General features: G+C 43.7%; 1 protein-coding gene across 7 annotated transcripts; it reads right to left on the bottom strand.

Annotated features, from left to right (window-relative positions):
• Positions 1–4,785: 4,785 nt before the first annotated feature.
• Positions 4,786–21,237, bottom strand: TCAF2 (TRPM8 channel associated factor 2). 7 transcript variants are annotated; one of them, XM_036328456.1, is made up of 8 exons: positions 20,859–21,232; positions 17,666–18,301; positions 12,965–13,956; positions 12,605–12,702; positions 9,459–9,672; positions 8,842–9,081; positions 7,753–8,090; positions 4,786–5,560 (listed from the first exon to the last, which is right to left on the bottom strand). In XM_036328456.1, exons 2-8 carry the CDS (start codon positions 18,286–18,288, stop codon positions 5,306–5,308), a joined length of 2,760 nt encoding a protein of 919 aa, XP_036184349.1. In that variant the 5' UTR covers positions 18,289–18,301; positions 20,859–21,232; the 3' UTR covers positions 4,786–5,305. The 7 variants fall into 7 exon arrangements, 6 of the variants coding, with proteins under 6 accessions (XP_036184349.1, XP_036184350.1, XP_036184354.1 ...); XM_036328457.1 differs by having other exon boundaries at positions 17,666–18,298; XM_036328458.1 differs by lacking the exon at positions 4,786–5,560 and adding an exon at positions 5,765–5,822 and having other exon boundaries at positions 20,859–21,235.
• Positions 21,238–21,768: the final 531 nt, after the last annotated feature.

Raw genomic sequence — 21,768 nt, 5'->3', positions numbered from 1 at the left:
AAAAAGAAAAAAAAAAGTCCCTTGTGCCTGTTTAAAATTCAAGAGAATTCAGTGAGTTGAGAGCAGATAGTCTGTGTGATTCCAGTCAAATTTCCACTTTTCATTCATAGGTTTTTAGATGTGAATCAACAAATTTATTGTCAATATATGTTCATCCTAGACCCAAATGATACATTGAGAAGTAAGGTGCTAGTATTAAGGGAACCTGCCTCCCCCAGATGTTTTATTATTATAAAAACAGCCCTGGCTGGTGTGGTTGGAGCATCCTTTCATCCACCAAAAGGCCGCACCTTTGATTCCTGGTCAGGGCACATACCCAGGTTGGGGGTTTGATCCCTGATCAGGGTGTGTACAGGAGGCAACAGATCATTGTTTCTCTCTCACACAATGTTTCTCTCTCTTTCTCTCATTCTCTCTCTCTCTCATTTTCTTTGCCTCTCTTTCTAAATTAATTTCAAAAACACATATCCTTGGGTGAAGATTAAAAAAATATCTCAGCTAATTATAGTTCATTAAAAGAAAAAATATCATTTACACATTAGTCTCCCCAACATCAAGCATATAATAAAATCAAATTGAGATGATAGAAAATCAGTTTTTTCTGGCTGACCTATGGATCATGATCTATCTAATCTTTTCTCCTTTACTTAAAAACTATATTTTCATATAAACTAAATATAATGTACTTTTCCATTTAAAACATATAACCCACAATTTCTCCCTCCATGCTGGATTATTCACAACTATATATAAGTATTCTCTAATATGTCATTATTTTAAAAAACAAACTCTTCCCTTGACCCTTTAACCCTCCAGTTACCTGTTTCTTTGCTTCCTTACCAAGAAAAATGTAAAGCATTTTGAATATGAGTTGTCTTGAATCCTTCATCTCCCATTCTCCTCAACCTGCTCCATTTGGGTTTCTGACTCAGCCACCACCTACCTTGATGAGATCACCAACAGCCTCCATGAGCACTGATCCCAAAGTTACCTCTCAACCTTCATTTTACATGACATTTTTATGACTTTTTAACAATATATGACTATTGTCATTGCCCCTCCCCCCCTTAAAAAGTATATTTTCTTCCCCACATTTCTGTGATACTATCATAAATTTGGGCTTTCCTTTTATCTCACCAGGCTAGTCCTTCCCAATCCCATTTGCTTGCTTCAAAATGTTGGCCTGCAGCATTCTCAGTGTCCTCCTTCTTAAAGAATTCAACTCAGCCTAAAACTTTGAATACCATCTACATTCTGGTAAGTTCTAAATTTACATTTTCAGACCTGACCTCTACTCTGAAGTCTAGACTCATCTATCAAACTGCCTATCTAATATCTTCTCTTAATTCTGTACTCTAAACCTCTAAAGTCTAGACTCATATGTCAAACTGTCTATTTGATATTTTCTCTTAATCTCACATTCTCATTTCCCACTATCTCAGTTATACTATGAAAAACTCTGCCAGTTCAAGCTGAGAGCCTAGGTGTCATCCTTGATCTCTCTTTACCTGTCCCCATCACTTCCAATTTATCAGCTAAGTCTATTGCTACACCCCCAAAATATAGAGGACCATATTTTTCTGAAAATAAAACTATTTTGTTTCTTCCTTTTCAGTTTGCTTAGTTTTCTTATCTTAATGCATTAATGTGCTGAGCCAGCACAACCATGGGTGAACCTGAGAGGGGGTGGTGAAGGATGGAGAAGATAGATAAGAATATAAAGCTGGGGCTAGATGGATGCTGCCCTCTCTGATGGAGAGACAGTGCCACAGCCTGCAAACCAAGTCTTTATTTTATAGCCAGATTCCAGGAGGCAAAGTAAGGGAGTGGTCAAGATGTTTACAGTGTTCTCGCGGGTTTCGAATCTACTCAGTTACATGCACCTGATCAAGCTTTGTTTACTTGCTGCACCTTCTGCAGCCTATATCACTTAGGCACGTGAAACACAGATTGAGACCATAAGGTCAAGCTTACAACTATAGCCTTTGGCTATAATAGCCGATTATAATTGGCTATAATATTTGGCTATAATCCTTAATCAGTCTTGTATACCTTTATTGAGTACACAAATACCTATGGAAAACTTTTGATGTGCCAGGCACTTTGATATGTATTGGAAATAAAGCCCTGAGAAATGCAGGCTTAGCCCTGCCTTCATGAAATGCACAGCCTAGTGAGGGAAAAGCTAGGACTTGCACGTGGCTTTGCCATGAGAGGACCGTGCCCTCTCATTAGTCCAAGGCTTGAACCTGTCCAAACACTGTAGATGCTCTCCACACATTAATAAGGACTTCCAAGGATATACTGAAGATAGCATTAAGAGTGAATATTCTTCTCATGTTCTTGAATTTAATGTGAATGCTTCTAACTTTTTACTACTGAGTATAATGCTTGCTGAAGGTTTCTGGTAGATGCACTATTTGTTACCGGACATTTTTTTCTATTTGACTGTGCTGCAAATTATCTTTTGGCATGATCATAAATTTTTCTCATGTAATCTGAATTTAGCGAACATATTAGATTTATTAGAACTGGGTCATCTTTGCATACTTGAGATTTACCAGTTCCTCCAATCCATTTCCCCTGGACTGGGACAACTCCTGTGGCCACAGCTGCTCTGAAAGCACTTTGTATTAGGCAAGTTCTTGGTTTTCTTTAACCATGTGATACCATCTCCCTAGATCTTTTAAAAGGAACCTGCTTTCTGGTTTTCCATTGCTGTGTTAGAGGTTTAGAAAAGACCTTGTCTTTCTAGTAATTTACAGCCAGGGGTTGAAGAGGCTGGAGTCTGTGCTTAGTATGCCATCTTGAGGACAGATAGGAAGGAACTCAAGTTATTTTGGTTGATGTCATAAAGAGATTTGGGGATCATCTTGATTTAGGGGAATGCCTTTGATCTGGAATATAATGACATATAGCAGGGCCAGGAAAAGTGATCTTTCACAAGAAAGAAAAACTTCTCAAAAATTAATGCTGGCTAAAGTTCAAATAAGGTGAGAAAAGAAACCAGTATGGGAAGAAGTGAAGACAGAGACCATAAAATGTCAAGGCCTAAAAAATTAATAACTGATGATTTCCCTTGAAAGTTTCCATCATCATCCCTACAAAAATTTTCTACAAACATTCTTGAAAGTACTGAATCTTTAATATATAAATGGTGTAGGGAGGAAACCAAAGGAAAGTTTCCTTCCATCCAGTCTGTCAACCAATATAACCAAAGTTTTTATGTAGTGAGGTCCGAGATAGAAGAAAGTGGAGGAAAAATTAAAGTTATATGGAAACTTCCTTCTAGATTAATGGAAAAATTTCTTTTGAATTTCAGTAGTTATCATAGGACTCTATAGGGTATTTAGTTGGGATAGTAGTTGGGAATCTTTAATCAGTCTTGTATACCTTTATTGAGTACACAAATACCTATGGACAACTTTTGATGTGCCAGGCACTTTGATATGTATTGGAAATAAAGCCCTGAGAAATGCAGGCTTAGCCCTGCCTTCATGAAATGCACAGCCTAGTGAGGGAAAAGAACATTAAACAAGCATTAATTTCAAATGTGATGAGAATTATTAAATAAAGCATGATGGGAGGCATGACTTCAGGTAAACAGTAAGCATAGGTCATTAAATTGAGACTTTAAAAGAGGAGACACCCAACCATTGGTCATTCTGATCAGATTCCTGTCTTTCCAAAGCTGGAAAAAACCCCAAATCCTTTGTTTATGACAATTTTTCCCCTCTTTATCCAAAGGTTTCTTTAAAATCAAGACTGTGTCCTGGCTGAGTAGCTCAATTGGTTAGAGCCGTGGTCGGCAAACTGCGGCTCGTGAGTCACATGTGGCTCTTTGGCCCCTTGAGTGTGGCTCTTCCACAAAATACCACGTACGGGCGCGCGTACAGTGCGATTGAAACTTTGTGGCAGAAGTTGGTTTTCAGCCTGGGCGAGTCTATTTTGAAAAAGTACTGTTGATATTTGGCTCTGTTCACTAATGAGTTTGCCGACCACTGAGTTAGAGCATCCACCTAAGGTTGTGGGTTAGATCCTGGTCAGGGCACATACAAGAATCAATCAATGAGTGCATAAATAAGTGGAACAACAAATCAATGTTTTTTTTCTTTCTCTAAAAATCAATCAATGAATAAAAATAAAAACAACAACAAGAGTATATGGTTTCAGAATCATGGAATTCCAGAGGCGGAGGTAGTGGTGACCATCTGCTATCTTATCTTTATCATCAGTGGAAAACTGGCTTGTGTTCTCACTGTTACGACTCATGTGGAGCCCACTGACTGTGAGGAAAGTGATGTGAAACCAGCAGGGTCTGCCACAGGGTAAATCCTCTGTGAGCAAAGACAGGGGTCACCTCACTTTAATCACAAACTTACGAGGACTTGAGGAAGGTGGAAAATGTTTCAGTTGAGCTTTTCTGATGACAGGTTTAGATTATAGTCAAGAATCCTTGCAGAGGCAGGAGAAAGGATAGAGGATAGGCTAGGATCTCGACAATGCAGTAGGAGTGACACTGATATTCATTACAATCTCTTACACGAGGACTGAATGCCAACCTCAGGGTGGTTAACTCAGAAGTGAGATTCAGTTTTCAGGTTGTCCACACAAAACTGGGACCTGGAGAAAGCTTAAGGATACCCTTACACATGGGTACATGTTATGGTGCACACACATTCACCATTATCAAGTAATACATTTTTATCCCCATGTCATGGGTACCTGAGTCATTATGAGGGCTTTCAGTTTAGATGTATATTGAATATGCTCTGGGGTCAAACATTAAAAGGTAAACATTTATTAAATCACTACTTTTATTTTGAAACAAACAAAAAAAAGAATACAGAAGCACAGAGAGGTTAAATGGTTTTCCATAGAGCCAAAGACTCTCCACTATACCACCCTGTCTCTCTTGCTATTAGAAAAGTTCTCAAAGCACAAGAAATTAAGATCCTTGTTCAGGCAGTAGTGAGGGATTGATATCAGATTATTATGGTAACCCATGGTCTTTAGAAATATTGGTCAAAAATAGAAACAAAGAGCCTGCAGGACCTAAAGATGCCAAGACGAAAATTCTTCCACTGGAGGACTAGGATGGTGAAGCACAGCTCCTGGGGAGAGTGACAGTATAAACAGAGAAACAATGCAGAGAAGTACCAAAGTATTTTCCTGAGAAAGTTGTCTTCATTTTGTCTTTGGACCTTCACTGCCTTTCTGAAGACAGGGAAGGAAGTAGGATTCAGGCTCAAGGTACATGGGTGGTGGAGCTGGCCATTCCTGTCCCCAAGTGACCCTGTACATTTTACTCCTCAGTGTGGATGTGAACCCGCAGGGGGTTTTCTTCCCACCAAGGCAGACAAGCCAAGCTCTCAGCCACTTCCTTCTGGATGGGCCAGCCCCAGGCCTTAAAGAATGGAGCCAGATTCTTCTGCACTTTTTCAGAGAACTTCCTCACCCACAGATTCATTTTGCCAGTGTTGTCTTTGGGGATGCTGGGTAGGGTCTGGTACTCAGCAAAAAGTTGGGTGAATGGCTCCCATCCAAAGACCTCCTGGAGCTGAGAAGAGAAAGAAGGGGCAGGATGAGACATCAAGTTTCCAAAAGTAACGGCAACATGCTTGCTCATAAGAATATGTCCTTTACGGCCCTACCGGTGTGGCTCAGTGGTTGAATATTGACTTATGAACCAGATCACAGTCGATTCCTAGTCAGGGCACATGTCCGGGTTGTGGGCTTGATCTCCATCAGGAGGCGTGCAGGAAGCAGCCGATCAATGATTCTCATCATGATTCTATCTCTCTCTCCCTCTCCCTTCCTCTCTGAAATCAATAAAAATATATTTTAAAAAAAAGGATATGTCATTTATGGTGATTATTGCCTCTTAATCATTTATTAGCTTCACTCCTATTATCTGTCCCTGTCTCTCCACCTGACCTCTGCACATAAATACAATCCCATTGGCTCATTCCAACCTCCTATTATCCAGTAATTCCAGAATCTGGCCACAAACCTATACTCCCTGAATCCAGTAGGAGACATCATGAGAACCTAATATCTGACAAGGGGTATATTTCAATAAATGACAGTTATTATTATTATCTTTAATTGAAAAATTAGATCCCCAGATCCTAACTGTTTTCCTTGGCATCAGACAGGTTTGAGCCCTAGTGAGATGAGAAACCTTCATTTTGTACATATTTGGGATATAGGGAGAAGAGGTTAATAGAGCTGAATTTTGACAGGTGATCTGACAGGTAATAGACAAGATGTTCAAGCAAGTTGAGGCTGCAGGAAGGAAACATGGGGAGGCACAGAAGCCTAGAACAGCGAGATATGCTCATAGCGGAAAGCAGCCTGGTATACTAGAGGGTAATTATGGAGGTGAGGAAACTGGAGCTGGAGCTGGAGGTGCTGATAAAGGGTCTTCTACACTTCATCCTGTCTGGAAAGCAGAACATTCGGAAAGTGTTAAATGTGGAATATAAGATTGTTTTGGAAGGTGGGTGGTAGAGGTAGAGGCAAGATGCTGGAACAATGTAGGAGGCTTCTGGAATAGACAAGGAAGAATAATGAGGACCTGAGTTAAGGCCTGAGTGGGAGGAGTGATGGTGAGCAGAAATCTCTCAGGTACAGAAAGCAGGTGTCTGCTTGTCTTGAGGCAGCTGCTCAGACTCCGAGATGATAAGTGTGCCCATAGCTTTTGCAAAATGATATTCAGGGCTCCACGGTGAGTGGGTATGTGGGGAGGGCAAAATTAGGTTTTTAACTTCCAACTTCAATGGCAACCTCCTACCATTTAAGGCCTGTTTCCTTATAGACCCTTGGACTGGCTATATAAGAATACAGAATGGATGCAATGCAAAGTTATTTCATTGACATCCACTCTTTAGAAAATGAGTGGAAGGAGAAACAAAAAAGAGGAACTCATCATTAACTTCTGATTTTAAGTTCTGGGTCCATCCTTTAATGTATGATACTGGATTGGCAGTTTAAACTCAACTTAGCATGTGCCTCTGTGAAAAGTGTCCCTGTCTATAGGGTTAAGGTGGACAGCATAGGAGATCTGATACGAAGAACAGCTTTGACAACTCCAAACTATTAAAATCCCAAGCAGGACTGGGCAAGGAGACAGGGACTTATGTTAATTTCATATAAAGCAGACCTGGTTCAGGGCTTCCTTCCACTTGGTTGGTTGGTTTATTTATTCATTCTTAAAGCATTTTGGGTTCAAGTGGGATGATGTAAGTCTGAGAATCTCCTTAACAGCCTGATCTCCTATCATGCCTTCCTGCATTTGTCCCATAGACAGACATGTCACTGTTACTATGAAGGGATATAACACTTGACCCATAAAACTAAGGTGAGGTAAAACAAAGCAAAGCGAACAATGACCATTTCTGGAGTACTTATTAGGTGACTAAGGTCAAAACCAGTGAGTGGAAGAGGTATGATTCAATCTCAAGAAAGCCTAACTCAACTTCTGCCCTTGGTCAAAATACCAATAGGCTGCATTTTTCTCTACTTACTTTTTCATAGCACTTTTCATTTCCTCTTACTTATGATTGCAAAATTATAGGAGGCGAATGGGACAGGTATAACTATCTCCATGTAGAAATGTATAAGCTGAGAAGCATCACCATATGGCCCAATCTCTCATGTCCAGGGGAGGTGGTGGGCCTGGGCTGGTGAAGAATGTTACATGACAGAGGGGTCTTATGGCCCCCACCTCACTGAATCTTGGCTCAGTACCTGTAGATATGTTTCCAGAGCTGTCCACACATTCCAGTTACACAGGGGGGCTCCCTTGCCCAGGTGCTCTTTGATCCTCTTCTCTCGTTCTGGAGGGCTCAGAGCAGGGTGGGCCTGAGCCCTGGGGATGCCCAGGACTGTCTCATGCACATAGACTGACCAGAGGTTGCAAGTGGCCTCAGTGGTGTGCGGGGGGAACTCCCACCCATGCCGCTGCTGGTTGTGGCCCAGCTCATGGATGGGTCCCCACAGACCTCTGCTTCTCATGTTGGTCTCATTGATGAGCTCCTGCACCGATTCCAGGTGGCACATGATGGGGTACCCTGAATGCATCCAGCCTGGGAACCAAAAAGAAAGAGAGGAGGCATGAGGTGGGGTACCCAAACCCATCTCCCTTCATTCCTCTCTATTCCAGAATCTCTGTGCTCATTGGAAGGTAAATGGCTTTCCTATATACTTCACACAGACATTCTTGGTATAATTCATTTCTTCATTTTTGTGTGTTTCCTCTGGGTGCAAGGCTGTGACATTATGTCCTGTGTCTGAATTTTAGATCCTCAAGGCTAGAACAGCATCATCTCTTCAACCTATGCAAACCACTGCTGTCTAGATGTATACTCTTTAACAGACAGAATCTTGTCCTTTTTAAAAGATAACACCGAAATTCCAGAGGAATTTTTTCCACTTGGAACCAGACTTCCTTATTTTTTCTTTAGATTCCTTCTTTCCTCTAAACCACTCAATACTTAATATAAACCTCTTTTCTCCCTCTTTTCACTGCCACTCGGACTTATGCTGGAAGGAAATGTTTCTATGTTAGCCTCTCCTTGAAACAACCCTCAGTGTCATCTGTGAACTCCTAGAATAATTTTTCCTGAGATTGTTCTACCCATCCTGTGAAATCTCACCTTGTAGATGTAAATGATTTACCTTCTCACATGTAAACATTTTTGCATCCCATCAAGGTCCACGTCTTTTATGGCTTTTTACTTTTATTGGTAAAATTATGCCTTTCCCATATTGGACATTTAAAAAGGCAAAATGATAAATGGTGTCCACTGACTAGGAGTCCTTCTCTGGAACACCCACCAGCTGAGATTTGTACATCAGCAACAATCCTCTCCGGACGGTGGAACGGGAAAGGCTGAGCTGCCAATCTGGCTATAGCCTGCATCATCTCATCCCAGAGGCGGAGCACAGGCTCAGGGTCCTCCAGGGTCCGGAGGTTTTCAGTTGGCACCGTCAAGATGATGTTGTCTGTTGCCAGCTCTCCCCAGGGAGCCAGGCTCTCCTGAATACAGCTCTTCCACTCCTCCTGGGATGTCTTACCTACGAATAAATATCATGGATCTCTCAACCACTTCCCCAACTTCCCTTGAGCTGAAAAACACAACTTGAACTCTAGGAAGAGGACACTGAAATAATGAATTATTATCATGTGGGTCTCCTGTGAAGGGAAGGATAGGCCTCCATATCCTTCCTTTAGTTCTATGAAGGGAAGGACAGGCCTCCAGATCCTTCCTTTGGTTCTACCCTGAAGTCTCCATAGGCACAGGGTGTTCAGTTTCTCCTGCCTCCACTTCAACCTTGAACAGTTCTTCTTCTTCTGTCCACCCATCCCTCTCCCTCTCCTCTTTAGCAACCAGCCCCTAAACTACTACAGCATCCTTAGTGCTCCCTCTTCCCTCAATGTTCAGTTCACTTACCCAGCTTGTAATATGGGGCAGGCACAGCACTCTTAATAGTGATGGACATAGGTCCCAGTTTACTGCCTTTGGGCACGATGACATAGAAAAGGCCACCCCAGAGGCAAGAGACTGACTGTTTGGTCTTGTTCATACACCATCGGTGAGACACCATAGGGGCTCGAGACAACTTGCTGGCATTGTTCAAGTCATCGGTGTGGCAGCCAATCTGTACCTGCAGTGTTGTGTACATGAAGGATATTAGAAAAACTCCAAGAGCTCCAATATGGTGGCAGAGTAGGTGGAAGTTACACTCACCTCCTCCCAGGACCAAATCAAAATTACAACTAAATATAGAACAATCAACCTGAATGATGAACTAAAGACCATCTGAACAGAAGTCTTATCAATAAGGATTTGCAGAATCCACATGGAGACTGGTAGGAAGGGCGGAGAGGTGAAAGGGCTGGTCTTGCAGCCATGTGCAGCAGTTGAGAATACCAAAGGATATCTCAGCTGCAAAGGTACCCCCTGAAGAACGTGGGTATCAACTCAACTCGGAGCTCCCAAGCCCAGAGTACCAGTGCTGGGAAGAGGAGCCCACCTAACAGCTGACTGTAAAAATCAGAGTTTAAAGACAGAGAATCTTAAAAGCAGTGAGAGAAAGATAGTTACCTACAAGAGAGCTCCCATAAGCTGTCAGTTATTTCTCAACAGAAACATTTCCAGCCAGAGGGATTGGCATGAAATAGTGATGAAAAGCAAGGAACTAGTCCTGGCCTGTGTGGCTCACTTGATTGAGAGTTGTTTCATGCAGCAAAAGATCAAACTGTATTATAGGCCATAGTAATCATAGTATGGTACTGGCATAAAACATGCACATAGATCAATGGGACAGATTAGAAAGCTCAGAAATAAACCCATGCCATGCACAACAAAAGAGGCAAGAACATACAATGGGGTAAAGCCAGTTGATTTAATAAATGGTGTTGGGAAAATTGGACAGGTACATGCAAAAATATGAAACCAGACTACCTCCTAACACCATATATAAAAATAAACTCAAAATAGATTAAAGGTTAAATATGAGACTCGAAACCATAAAAACATTAGGAAAAAACATACTGAAGTATCAGATATTTCTCGTAGCAATATTTCTTCTGCTATATCTCCTCAGGCAAGGGAAACAAAAGAAAAAATAAACAAATGGGACTATATCAAATGAAAAAGCTTTTGCACAACAAAGGAAACCATCAACAAAACAAAAAGACAGCCTACTGAATGGGAGAAGATATTGGCCAATGATATATCTGATAAGGGCTTAATATAAAAAAGTTATAAAGAACTCATACAACTCAACAGCAAAAACAAATAATCCAATTAAAAAATGGGCAAAGGACCTGAATAGACACTTATCCACAGAGGACATACAGATGACCAAAAGATATGAAGAGATGCTTAATGTCACTAATTATCAAAGAAATGCACATTAAAACCACAGTGAGATATCAACTCACATCTGTCAGAATGGCTATTATCAATATATCAAGAAACAACAGGTGTTGGTGAGGATGTGTACTGTTGGTGGGAGTTCAGACTGGTGCAGCCATTGTGGAAAACAGTATGGAGTTTCCTTAAAAAATTAAACATAGAACTGCCTTATGACCCAGTGATTTCACTATTTCACTTCTTATATATATATATATATATATATATATATATATATATATATATAAACTCAAAGCACTAAATTGAAAAAATATATGATCCTTATGTTCATTGCAGCATTATTTACAGTTGCTGAGATATGAAAGCAACCCAAATGCCCATCAATAGAAGAGTGGATAAAAAAGCTGTGGTACAAATATACAGTGGAACATTACTCAGCCATAAAAAAAAAAACTTACCATTTGCGATAGCATGGATGGACCTAAAAGATATTATGCTAAGTGAAATGAGTTAGCCAGAGTAAGACAAATACCATTTGATTTCACTTATGTGTGGAATCAAAAGAACAAAATAATGAACAAACAAAATTGAAACAGACTCATAGGTACAGAGAAAAGATTGATGGTTGCCAGAGGGGATGGGGTTTGGGGGACTGGATGAAATAGCTGAAGGGATTGAGAAGTACAGATCGGTAGTTATAAAGTAGTCACGGGGATGTCAAGTATAACATAGGGAATATAGTCAATAATATTGTAACAACTATGTATGGTGCCAGGTGGGTATTTGAATTATTGAGGGGAATACTGTGTATAAAGTATATGATTGTCTAACTACTATGCTACACACATGAAACTAATATAAAATATTGTATTGTAAATCATAATAGAAAAAAATTTAGACAAACTCCACCTTCCCTTTTCTCTGAGCTACGCATGGAAACCTATGATATTTTAGCACTTCAAAAGTAACATGGACTGAAGCACGAAGAGTCACTTTTCTAGGGATTAGAACAGCTCCTGAGGCTGATTATGACTAGGTCCCACATGCCTTCGCATCAGGAAGAACCTCTTCTACTGGATCCTAAACCAGTGTGTTGAGTTTGATGCTGAGGATGAGCCTGTGGGGTCAGTGTACACAGACAGGAGGTGTGACCACAGGCAGCAGGATCTGGCCTGAGGGGGATACCTGAGTCTCTCTCCTTTGTCAGGCTTGCCTTTCTCCCACTCCCCGCTCCTTCCTCTCCACCAGGTCTGAAGGACTGAGTACTTCTCTGTTAGGAGTCCTGGACTTGCTTTTCTTAGGTTTAATGTGAGTTCCAGAAAGGAGCCTGATACAAAAGAGACCCTAGCTGTGGAAGGAAGTGACTTTCAGAATTGAGGCAGGAGGAATTTCAATTCTGAGTGTAGTGAGTGACCAGATTAAATATACCCTTCAGGTGTCAAGGTAAAGAGGTAAAACCCAGAAAGGCAGTGTGCTCTCCACATTCCTGTTGGGAGGCAAACATCACCATGTGTGGAAGTTGCGGCTTAGGTCTGAGGGCTGGATCTGATGTTAGCACTCTGGCATCGTCACTCACTGCCTTCGGCACCCTGAAATTTAGCTGCATCCCCTGGGAAACCTGTAAAATGAGCTGCCCGTGTTCCTGGTCGCATTGCCATGGATGAGAATGAAGCAGCCCTGAGGTTTGGGGATGTGGGCAGTGGATGTTCTGGCCTTACCTTCAGGCCGGTATCGGCCACAGCTTCAGACAGTGAGACTTCTGCATTTTGTCCATTTAGGACGTAGAGTCCAGTACTCACCCAGCACTCACCGTTGCCTGAGAAAAGCCATAGGAAAGGCTGAGTTCTCCCCACTGGAGCATCACAGCCCCTTCCACCGATGCAGGCCCTTTCCTGCATACCTCACTTAACTCATCCATGCTTCTTGCTCTCATCCCTTCTAAACTCTAAGAAGACCCCAACCCCTCTTCCTGAAAGTAGTTGGTAGAGAATAGAGCTGCCTGCCTGGGCTTCAGCACCTGCTAACCCAACCTTCCCCGGGTCCTGCAAAGCTCCCAGGACTCTCCTCTAGCTCCATACCTGGGTTGTTTCCATCGATGTCCACAGCAATGGAGTGTACTGAGGGGTCCAGGCTGAAGTGGCAGGTCCTGGTTCCCCAACCCTGCACCAGCTTGGAACAGTCAGTCCCAGAATGTACCAGCTCAGTGGCTAGGCAGAGCACTGTAGCCTCAAGGGAATCACTGGCCACTGGGTTTTTCCGGCTCACAGCTGGGAGGCCGGACAACTGCAGCATCTTCCTTATAAGTCGGTGCATGGACATGTACGCAGGGACCCCCTCAGCAGGGATCTGCAGGAAGGCGGCCCCATCACCTCGCAGTTTTGCCAGCCAGCTCTTTTCCAAGTTCCTATTCCCCTGGTTCAGGACAGCCTGGAATTCCGATAGGGCCTTGCGGAAGTGGTAGCTCCGCATCTGAGGGTTGGGGACGGGGAAACACCCTGGGTTGAGAGACTGAGGTAGGATGCTAAGGCCAAAGCAGTTGAGGATGACGTTACCAGGGAAACCAGCCAACGTGGAGTGGCCCGGGTTCTGGGAGGCCCACCACCAGGCCTGGCCCCCGATCAGCAAGCCCCCTCCCTCAGCCACAAACTCCTGTAGCTGCTTAGCCTGACTGTCACTGTAAGCCTTACAGCAGTAGACAGCCAAGCCACTTGTCAGATGGGGCTCCAGACTGCATTCCAGGCCATGCTCCGACAGTAGGGCACACAGGTTTTCTAGACTTGTGTTCACCCCAATCTTGCCTGTCTGGCCTCTGGACAGCCAGCGTACAGCATTGAGCAAAAAGGGCCTCATCTTGGGAGCACAGAGCATGCCCTCATGGGCAGCCAGGACCACCCGGCCCTGGCCATAGCGGGCAGCGGCCAGGAAGCAGCCGAGTGAGGCATCTAACCCCAGAGGGAAGGCCAGGGCCCCGTGCACCAGCAGCTGTGAGGGGATTCCTCCTGTCTTGATGTCGAGCTCTGAGATCCCTTCCAGGAGCTGGTGCTGGTCCTGCCTGAGGTCCTCCCCACACCTGGAAAGTGACAAAGGGGTCACAGTCAGTCAATGAACCATTGAAATGAGTTCACTACATAGAGAAATCAATGTGTGGGTACAAAGATTACAAAGCTCATGCCAAGCTCCTTATTCTTAATGATAACATTTAGGATTTTAGTATGTAACCATTTATTTTTTTCACATCTAAGGCATATTTTTTTCACCTCTTAACAATCGATGGCATATCATTATTTAATTGGCATTGTTTGTTCTTTCTCAGTGACTCATAAAATAATGGTGCCTCTTATAATCCATGTTGTCCTAGATTTGATGAAATACTGAAGAGTAAGGTAGTGACCTTATTTGCACATCTTAAAATCTACATTCTCCAAATGAACTCTTACCATGTCAGTAGTCAACTGAATGTAGACTAATCTGGCTTGAATTTCCTATATTTTCAAATTGTTAAGCATATGAATGAATTAACAGAGATGTTCTATTACTCCTGAGAAAGTAGTCCTACTTACACATATCTCAGAGCTAATTTTCTGCAAAGGCGGGCTGTAAAAAACATAAAAGTACCCTCACCTTGTGCTATTTCTGATCTAGGAACACATTACAAATATATTGTTTAACATTATACTTGAAGACTTATACAAATGCACAGTCTTTTTTTTAAATTCTCACTTAAATGTGATGATGTACTTACTACTTTTTATTGAGAAATGTTCAAAATGTAATGAATTCAGAAGAGGTTTTATATTCCAGGATTTTTCTTTTTTAACCCTTTGCGGTCGTATTAAATTTGGACATGGGTGTCGTACTGGTTGGAATTAATTTCCATTGAAAGAGCAGTGATACATAACATGCAAGATTATGAGGGATAAACAAGATTTATTAATTCTTTTTTGGAATTACGTCACTACTAGTAGAATCACTACAAACGTTATCACTTTCTACGTCAGAGTCAGTATTCAAAGTGCCAAAATAAAACTCTTCATCGTTACTTTCAGATTCACAGTACACTTCTTTCGGTAACTTTCTTTTTGCCATTTTGGAGTATTATTTTGAAATATCTTAACAAGTGAGAATGCCTAATTACAGTTAAACGTAATTTGTAAAGCTTTATTTGAAATTCTGCGAAGTATCTCCGAAGCTTGTCGATTTCTTCACTCTCAAAAGGCGAGTGACTCGCCATGGTGTTTTGCATGGCAAGTGTGGAACGACCGCGTTTGTTTATATTGAGTTTCAATATCTCCGATTTTTCGGGGTAATGTTTTAGTTCGTGACAAGGTCGCTTAGACACTTAAGAGCTTTCAGAGAAATTATGATCTGATACATGAATAAATAGAGTTAAGATTCGTACGTTTCTATGCTGTGGTGGCTGAGAGCAGACATACGACAGGAACGGTAAAAAAGCTTTGGTGGCTGAGAGTAGACAAACGACTGCAAAGGGTTAAGAAAACACACACCCAACTTGTAGATACTCTAAATGCCAAACAACAGGAAACTGATTAAATTAGTTATGGTTAACCCTAGACCGCATACCATGTAGTAATTAAGATGATAATTAGATAGTGGAAAAATTTTTAATCAGACTAAAAGATACTGTGCACTAAATAAGCCAGATTTGCAAAACAAACAAACAAAACACCAAACACAGAACAAAGCAAAAACAGAAAACAAAACCAGATACAGAAACAAGATTTAAAGCACATTTATCAACACGTCTTCAGTAATCATCTTAACTATTGGGATTATAGGTGATTTGAACTATCTATAAAATTTTGTCTCATAATAAAAAAATTTAAATCAAATGTTTAAACATAGTTTATTCATTTGAGTAGCACAACATTATTAAAAAAAGTAGCTCTTGTACAGTTTCTCCTTAATTTCTTTTCAGCATGAAAATGAGGACTGTATCTTAGTTTTGGCATCTGACTTTCAAACTAACATGGCAAATGCCATACAGGTTCAGGCATCAGTTTTTGTTTTATTTATAAAAATATGTTTTTATTGATTTGAGAGAGAGAGGAAGGGAGAAACACTGATGTGAGAGAGACATTGATTGGCTTCCTCCTGTACACACCCTGACTGGGACCGAACCTACAACCTGGACAAGTTCCCTAACTGGGAATCGAACAGTGACCTTTCTGTGCATAGGACGATGCTCAACCAACAGCTATAGTTTTACCTGTAGCTTTCTCTACTTATACAGATTCTAGACTTATTTTGGAAAGTAATGCCACTGAGCTATAAGACATAGCTTGTATGATGCTTCTATGTCTCTGGATCTATTTTAGTTCATCAGTTTATGTTGTTCATTATATTCCACACTAGAGGCCCAGTGCATGAATTTGTGCATGGGTGGGGTCCAGCCAGCCCCGCTCCAATGGGGGCCCATCAGGGCCAGGCCAGGCAGGGGGAGGGGACAGTGGAGGTTGGCCAGCCAGCCACCCCCATTGGGGTTGGGGGGTGATCAGGGCCGGGGCCAGCTGCCCGCCCCCCCCCCCCCCCCCCCCCACTCCTGCAGTGCGTGTCATAGCGACGGGTCATTCCGGTCACTTGGGGTTTTATATTTATACTAGAGGCCTGGTGCATGGAATTCATGCACTCAGGAAAGGGGGGGGGGCGGTCCCTCAGCCTGGCCTGTGCCCTCTTGCAGTCCAAGAGCCTTGGGGGATGTCCAACTGCTGGCGGGGAGTGGGCCTAAGCCGTCAGTCAGACATCCTTAGCACTGCCGCGGAGGCAGGAGAGGCTCCTGCCACCTCAGCTGTGCTCGCCAGCTGTGAGCCCAGCTTCTGGCTGAGCAGTGCTCCCCCTGTGGGGGTGCACTGACCACCAGGAGGCAACTCCTGTGTTGAGCATCTGCTCCCTGGTAATCAGTGCGTTTCAGAGTGACTGGTCGTTCTGCAGTTCAGTTGACTTGCCTATTAGCCTTTTAATATATAGGATAAATAAAGATATATAGATAGATATATAGATATAGATATGAGTGAGATCATGTGATATTTCCAACCTCAGGGGGGAGGAGTGGGGGGAGCTGGGGGGAAGAGATCAACCAAAGGACTTGTATGCATGCATATAAGCATAACCCATAGACACAGTCAGTGGGGGCAGAGGGTGAGGGCATGTGCCGGGGTGTGGGGTGTGGGGGGTGGACAAGTGAGGAGAAGTCAATGGGGGAAAAATAATGCATATGTAATACTTTAAACAATAAAGAATTTAAAAAAGACACTATCTTCTCCCATTATATCTTATTAAGAAATGTATTGCCAATAAAATTTTAGTATTTTTTTTTAAAAGACTTAGCTTATAGACTTGGCTTCCATTTTTAACTGTTATCCCAGCATCTTCTGAAAAGCACCTCCTGAAATTTCACCTAATGATAGAAAACCTTCAATATGGAGAGCCATCATTAATGAAATTGCTAACCTGAGGGTTAACACTCATGTGCTTATAAAAATGTCTAACTGCTACCATCCAGCTGAGTAGGTGACTGATGGGCCCTGGTTCTGCTGGGCAGGGTAGGATCCTGCTTCCTTCCTTGACCCAACAGCTTGCTGACCCTGTGAAAATTACTTCCCCTCTCAAAGTTGCCATTTGCTCATTGGTTTCTGGGCTTATTAAATAGTGATCATGATCTTTAGGGAATAATGGAGACACTGTGGCAAAGGGAATGGAAAGTTAATCCTCATTTCGATAGGGTCATTGGGAAAGACTCCCTGAAGGGACATATTACTCACCTGACCTGGAGTGGGATCTTGGGCACCTTCTTAGAGACTTTGAATGGGCCTCTGTCCCCATAGGTGTCAGTGAAGTACACTCCAGCCACACTGGTCACCAGGTTCCCAGGGAACCTGGATAGCACCTTGTCACAACCGTGCTGACTGGCCCAGTACCAGGCCTGGCCCCCAATGAGCAAGCCCCCACCACGTTTCACAAACTGGACCAGCTCTGTAGTCAGGGTTTCATTGTAGGCATTGATGCAGTAAACCCCTGAGAGGTCTCCCAGTTCTGGCTGAACCTGTGCCTCAATCCCAGAACCCCGCAGGATGGTAACTAGTGGTTCCAGGGAGGTGTGCACTCCCACGGGAGCCCCAGGAGAGGGACGGAGCCAGTTCACTGCATTGAGAAGAAATGGAGCTAAGCCGGCATCCAGCAGGTAGCCCTCATGGGACACCACCACCAGACGGCCTCGGCCATAGGAGGACGCAGCAATGAGGACCTGGCCCTTCTTATTCACCAACACTGGGAAGGCAGCCTCTCCAATGAGAAGCAGTTCGCACGGGATGGGACCTTCAGGGACATCCCAGCTCGTCACTCCATTTAGAAGGGCCTCGAAAGCCACCATGGGAGTTGTTGCCATGATCACTCAGCTGCTGCAGAGAAAAGCAAAGACAGTGTGATCAGAACAGGTGAAGCAGTGAGTGAACACAAGAAGGAATGAATACATTCGGACAAGAACCATTTCTTGGGTCCCCACTATGTGCCAGCACTGGTGGTGCAGCAAGGAACAAATCAGACAAGGTCCCCACTTTTCTGAACCTAGTATTTTATAAGGGGAAGGACCATAAATAGGTCGACCAACAGATCAATAAAATGCAGCAATTAATAAGTGTTATGATGAAAATAAAACATAGTGATGTGTTGAATGACTGGAAAAGTGCTTTAGACTCGGTGACAGGAAGGCATTTATGAGAAAGTGACATTGAAGCTGAAACCCGACATGTTAGTTGAGGCCTGACAGGGGGCTGCCGGAGAAGAGCAGTCCCACAAAGAGAAGTGACAGGGAGGCCGCAGAGAAACGGGTGGGGAGGAGCAGGACCTGAGTGGAGTGGGGAGGCCTGATCCTGTGGGGCCTGGTAGATCAATGCAACTGGTGACTTGTATTTCATTTCCCTGGGGAAAAACGTTAGGTGACCTTTCAGAAACTGCATTTGTTCTGATAGCTTCTTTGACTAAACGAGTTAGAAATGCCTCCCAATTTATCCTGTCTAACTAGGGAGTTCACCACCTCCATTTGGGTAGCATTCTGTAATTTCTGGAGCTCTTTTAAAATTCGCTGCTCCTAAAAGTAAGCTCATTATCCCCCTCAGAGCAGGTCCTCTAAATAAATGAATGAAGCCTCAGTTTCCCCATTTGTAGAAAAAAATCATACATCTCTTAGAGGATTGTTTTTGAAGATTAAGAGAATGCATGTAACAACGCCTTTTCCTGGGCTGGGTCCACTGAGAAAATGTTTTTGTCCCTTCGCTTCGCTTTGGATCTTCCCTGAGTGACAAGGATCCTGTAGTAGATGCGTAGGTGCTGGTGCCATGTCCCCTCCGCCCACTTCTAATTTCAGTGGCTGCTTGAGATGCATCCTAGAGTCCTCAAAGGGTCCTCGGAGGAACTGAGTTCTGGCTGCCCACAGTGGAAGACACTCAGCGACATGCCTCATCCTTCACTGCCTTTCCCACCTTCCTTGTCTCCTCCTCCCCATGTCCTCACTCTGGGTTCTGAGCTCACTTCCCAAATAAACTACCTGTACTCAAGTTCTTCTGCCAAGCTTTGCTCTGGGGAAGCATCTAAACTAAGACAGATACCAAAGCTCTCTGCTGCATTTGCCGCCTTCCTCCCTTCTGTTTCCACCTCATTCCTTCATGTCATTCCCTTTAGTTTACATTCATATATATCTAGACGGGACCAAGTTCGTTTCTTCCCAGGATGTATTCTTACCTACATCTTTCTCAAGCCTCCTACAGACATCTCTCCCTAATAAGAGCCCTCCACTTTCATCCACTGTCCATATGGCAGAAGTTGAGTGCCTCACTCTGGGTTTTCAGGTCTCCAGGGCCTGGACTTTCCATTTTTTTCTGCACTTCCCTTTCCTGCTATGCTGGTTCTCCACAAGATCTCTAGTTGGCTTGACTTGTACTTCCTGTAAAATTCCAGGGTGGTTTGTTGTTGTTGCTGTTAGTTCTCACCTAAGGATATTTTTTTCCATTAATTTTTAGGAAGGGAGGGAGGGAAGGAGGGAGGAAGGGAGAGGGAGAGGGAGAAGGAGAGAGAGAAACATCAATGTGAGACACATTGACAGGGTACCTCCTGCACATGCCCCTGCAACCGAGTTATGTGCCCTTGACTGGGAATCCAACCCTTCTGTGTGGGCGGAGGCTCTAACCATTGAACACACAGGCCAGGGTTTTTTTGTTTTGTTTTTTTAATCTACCATCTCTTTCTCAGTATTGCTCCTAGGACAATAAATTCACAAAGACAGACATCTCCTGCCTGGTGTGTGTGGGTGCGCGATCCCAGCTTTTGGGTTCAGGAGTGGGAAAGGCAGGAAAGAGTTCTGGTACCTGAGGCCAATATCCTGTTCATTACCTCTGAGATGACAAGTGAAGTCTTTCATTAATCTGGACAGCCTCGTTTTACAGGAAAAACACACAAAACACAGGAGATGAGTAATATACCCTTGGGACGCTGACCCCCAACTCTATAGACCAAAGTGCGCACGCAGATACACCCATCTTTGTCAAATTCTTGACTCACAAGTTCAAAGGGGCGAGAGAAAAGTGTTTTGAGACAAATAGTGAATACCATACGACCGGCGAAACAAAACGAAATAAAAACCTGGCGGGAAGAAGAGACACACCCTGATAAAAGGAAAGTTCCGCGCAAGCGCCTGCCACCCGGGGGCCGCAGTGTGTAGGGTGCTTGGGCACCCAGCCGGAGCTCCGATTGAAAACTCAGGCGCGAAGGCGGAGAGATAAACCAAAGAACTTATGTACTTATATGCGCAGCCCACAGACACGGGCAGTAGGGTAGTGAAAACCTGGAGTGGGTGGGTAGGGGCAGAGAGGAGAAGGGGAAAAGGGAGGGGGATGGGAGATATCTGTAGTACTATCAACAATAAAAAATATATTTAAAAAAAGAAAAAGGAAGAAAACTCACGCTTGAGTCTTCCGGGTCGCGACGCTGGCTCCGGTGCAGGGACTAATGCAGGCGGTCTTGGCTGGTGGCCGGTGGGGCGGGACTAGGTGAGACTGGCGGGACACGCCCTGGAGCCAACCTCCCTCCGTCACACCCCGGCCGCTACACGTGGGGCGACCCAGCGGCAGGGGGGCGTCTGCAGAGTGAGTGGGGGGTCCCTCCGGAAGATGGGGCCCCGACCGAAAGGGGCTCTCCCACATCCCCTGAGTGGTCCCGGAGTGCGAGAGGGCACTCTGCAAAGTTGCAACGCAAGTGTGCAATAAACCAGATTCTGGGCCGACAGTGCCCCAGCAACAACTTAAGTCACTGCAGAAGGTGGAATCGCCTGGCCCTGAGGAATCCGGCTCTGTCCTCTCTGGCCCGCCTTCTCTGGTTCCGGGGTGTGTCACCCGTGAAGTCACCACTGCTGGGCAGCTCCTGCGTTGAGGGTCTGCCCCCTGGTGGTCAGCACCTGCCATGCAACCTGTGCTGGGGCCATTCGCAGAGATCCAGGGAATTCAGCAGAGAGAACTGGGCCTGGGATTATACACAGAAATCATGCCTAGTGATATTGCTGCTGGGAAGGAACTGTGCCAGTTACATCACCACACACATAAGTCCCTGCTTGGCTGCAGAAATTACCGCTAAAGCTAGCGAGTAGCTGCTGCTTGTATTTCACCTAAGGGGTGGGAAGGTGAAAATCAATGTGGGAGAGTAGTACTAGGAGATTTGCGCGAATCTGATTTTACACAGCTTTGCATAACAGATACACCATTTTTAATTCAGTGAAGCTTTATTTTGCTTTGATTTTAGGAAGAGAGAGAGGATACAGGAAGGGTAAGTGTTATGACTGGAGGATGATTATGGAGAAGGGGATTTTAGACCCCTTATT

The sequence above is a fragment of the Myotis myotis genome, unplaced genomic scaffold (assembly GCF_014108235.1).
Source record: "Myotis myotis isolate mMyoMyo1 unplaced genomic scaffold, mMyoMyo1.p scaffold_m19_p_11, whole genome shotgun sequence".
Lineage (NCBI taxonomy): Eukaryota > Metazoa > Chordata > Mammalia > Chiroptera > Vespertilionidae > Myotis > Myotis myotis.
This window is presented reverse-complemented; position numbering and strand designations above follow the sequence as displayed.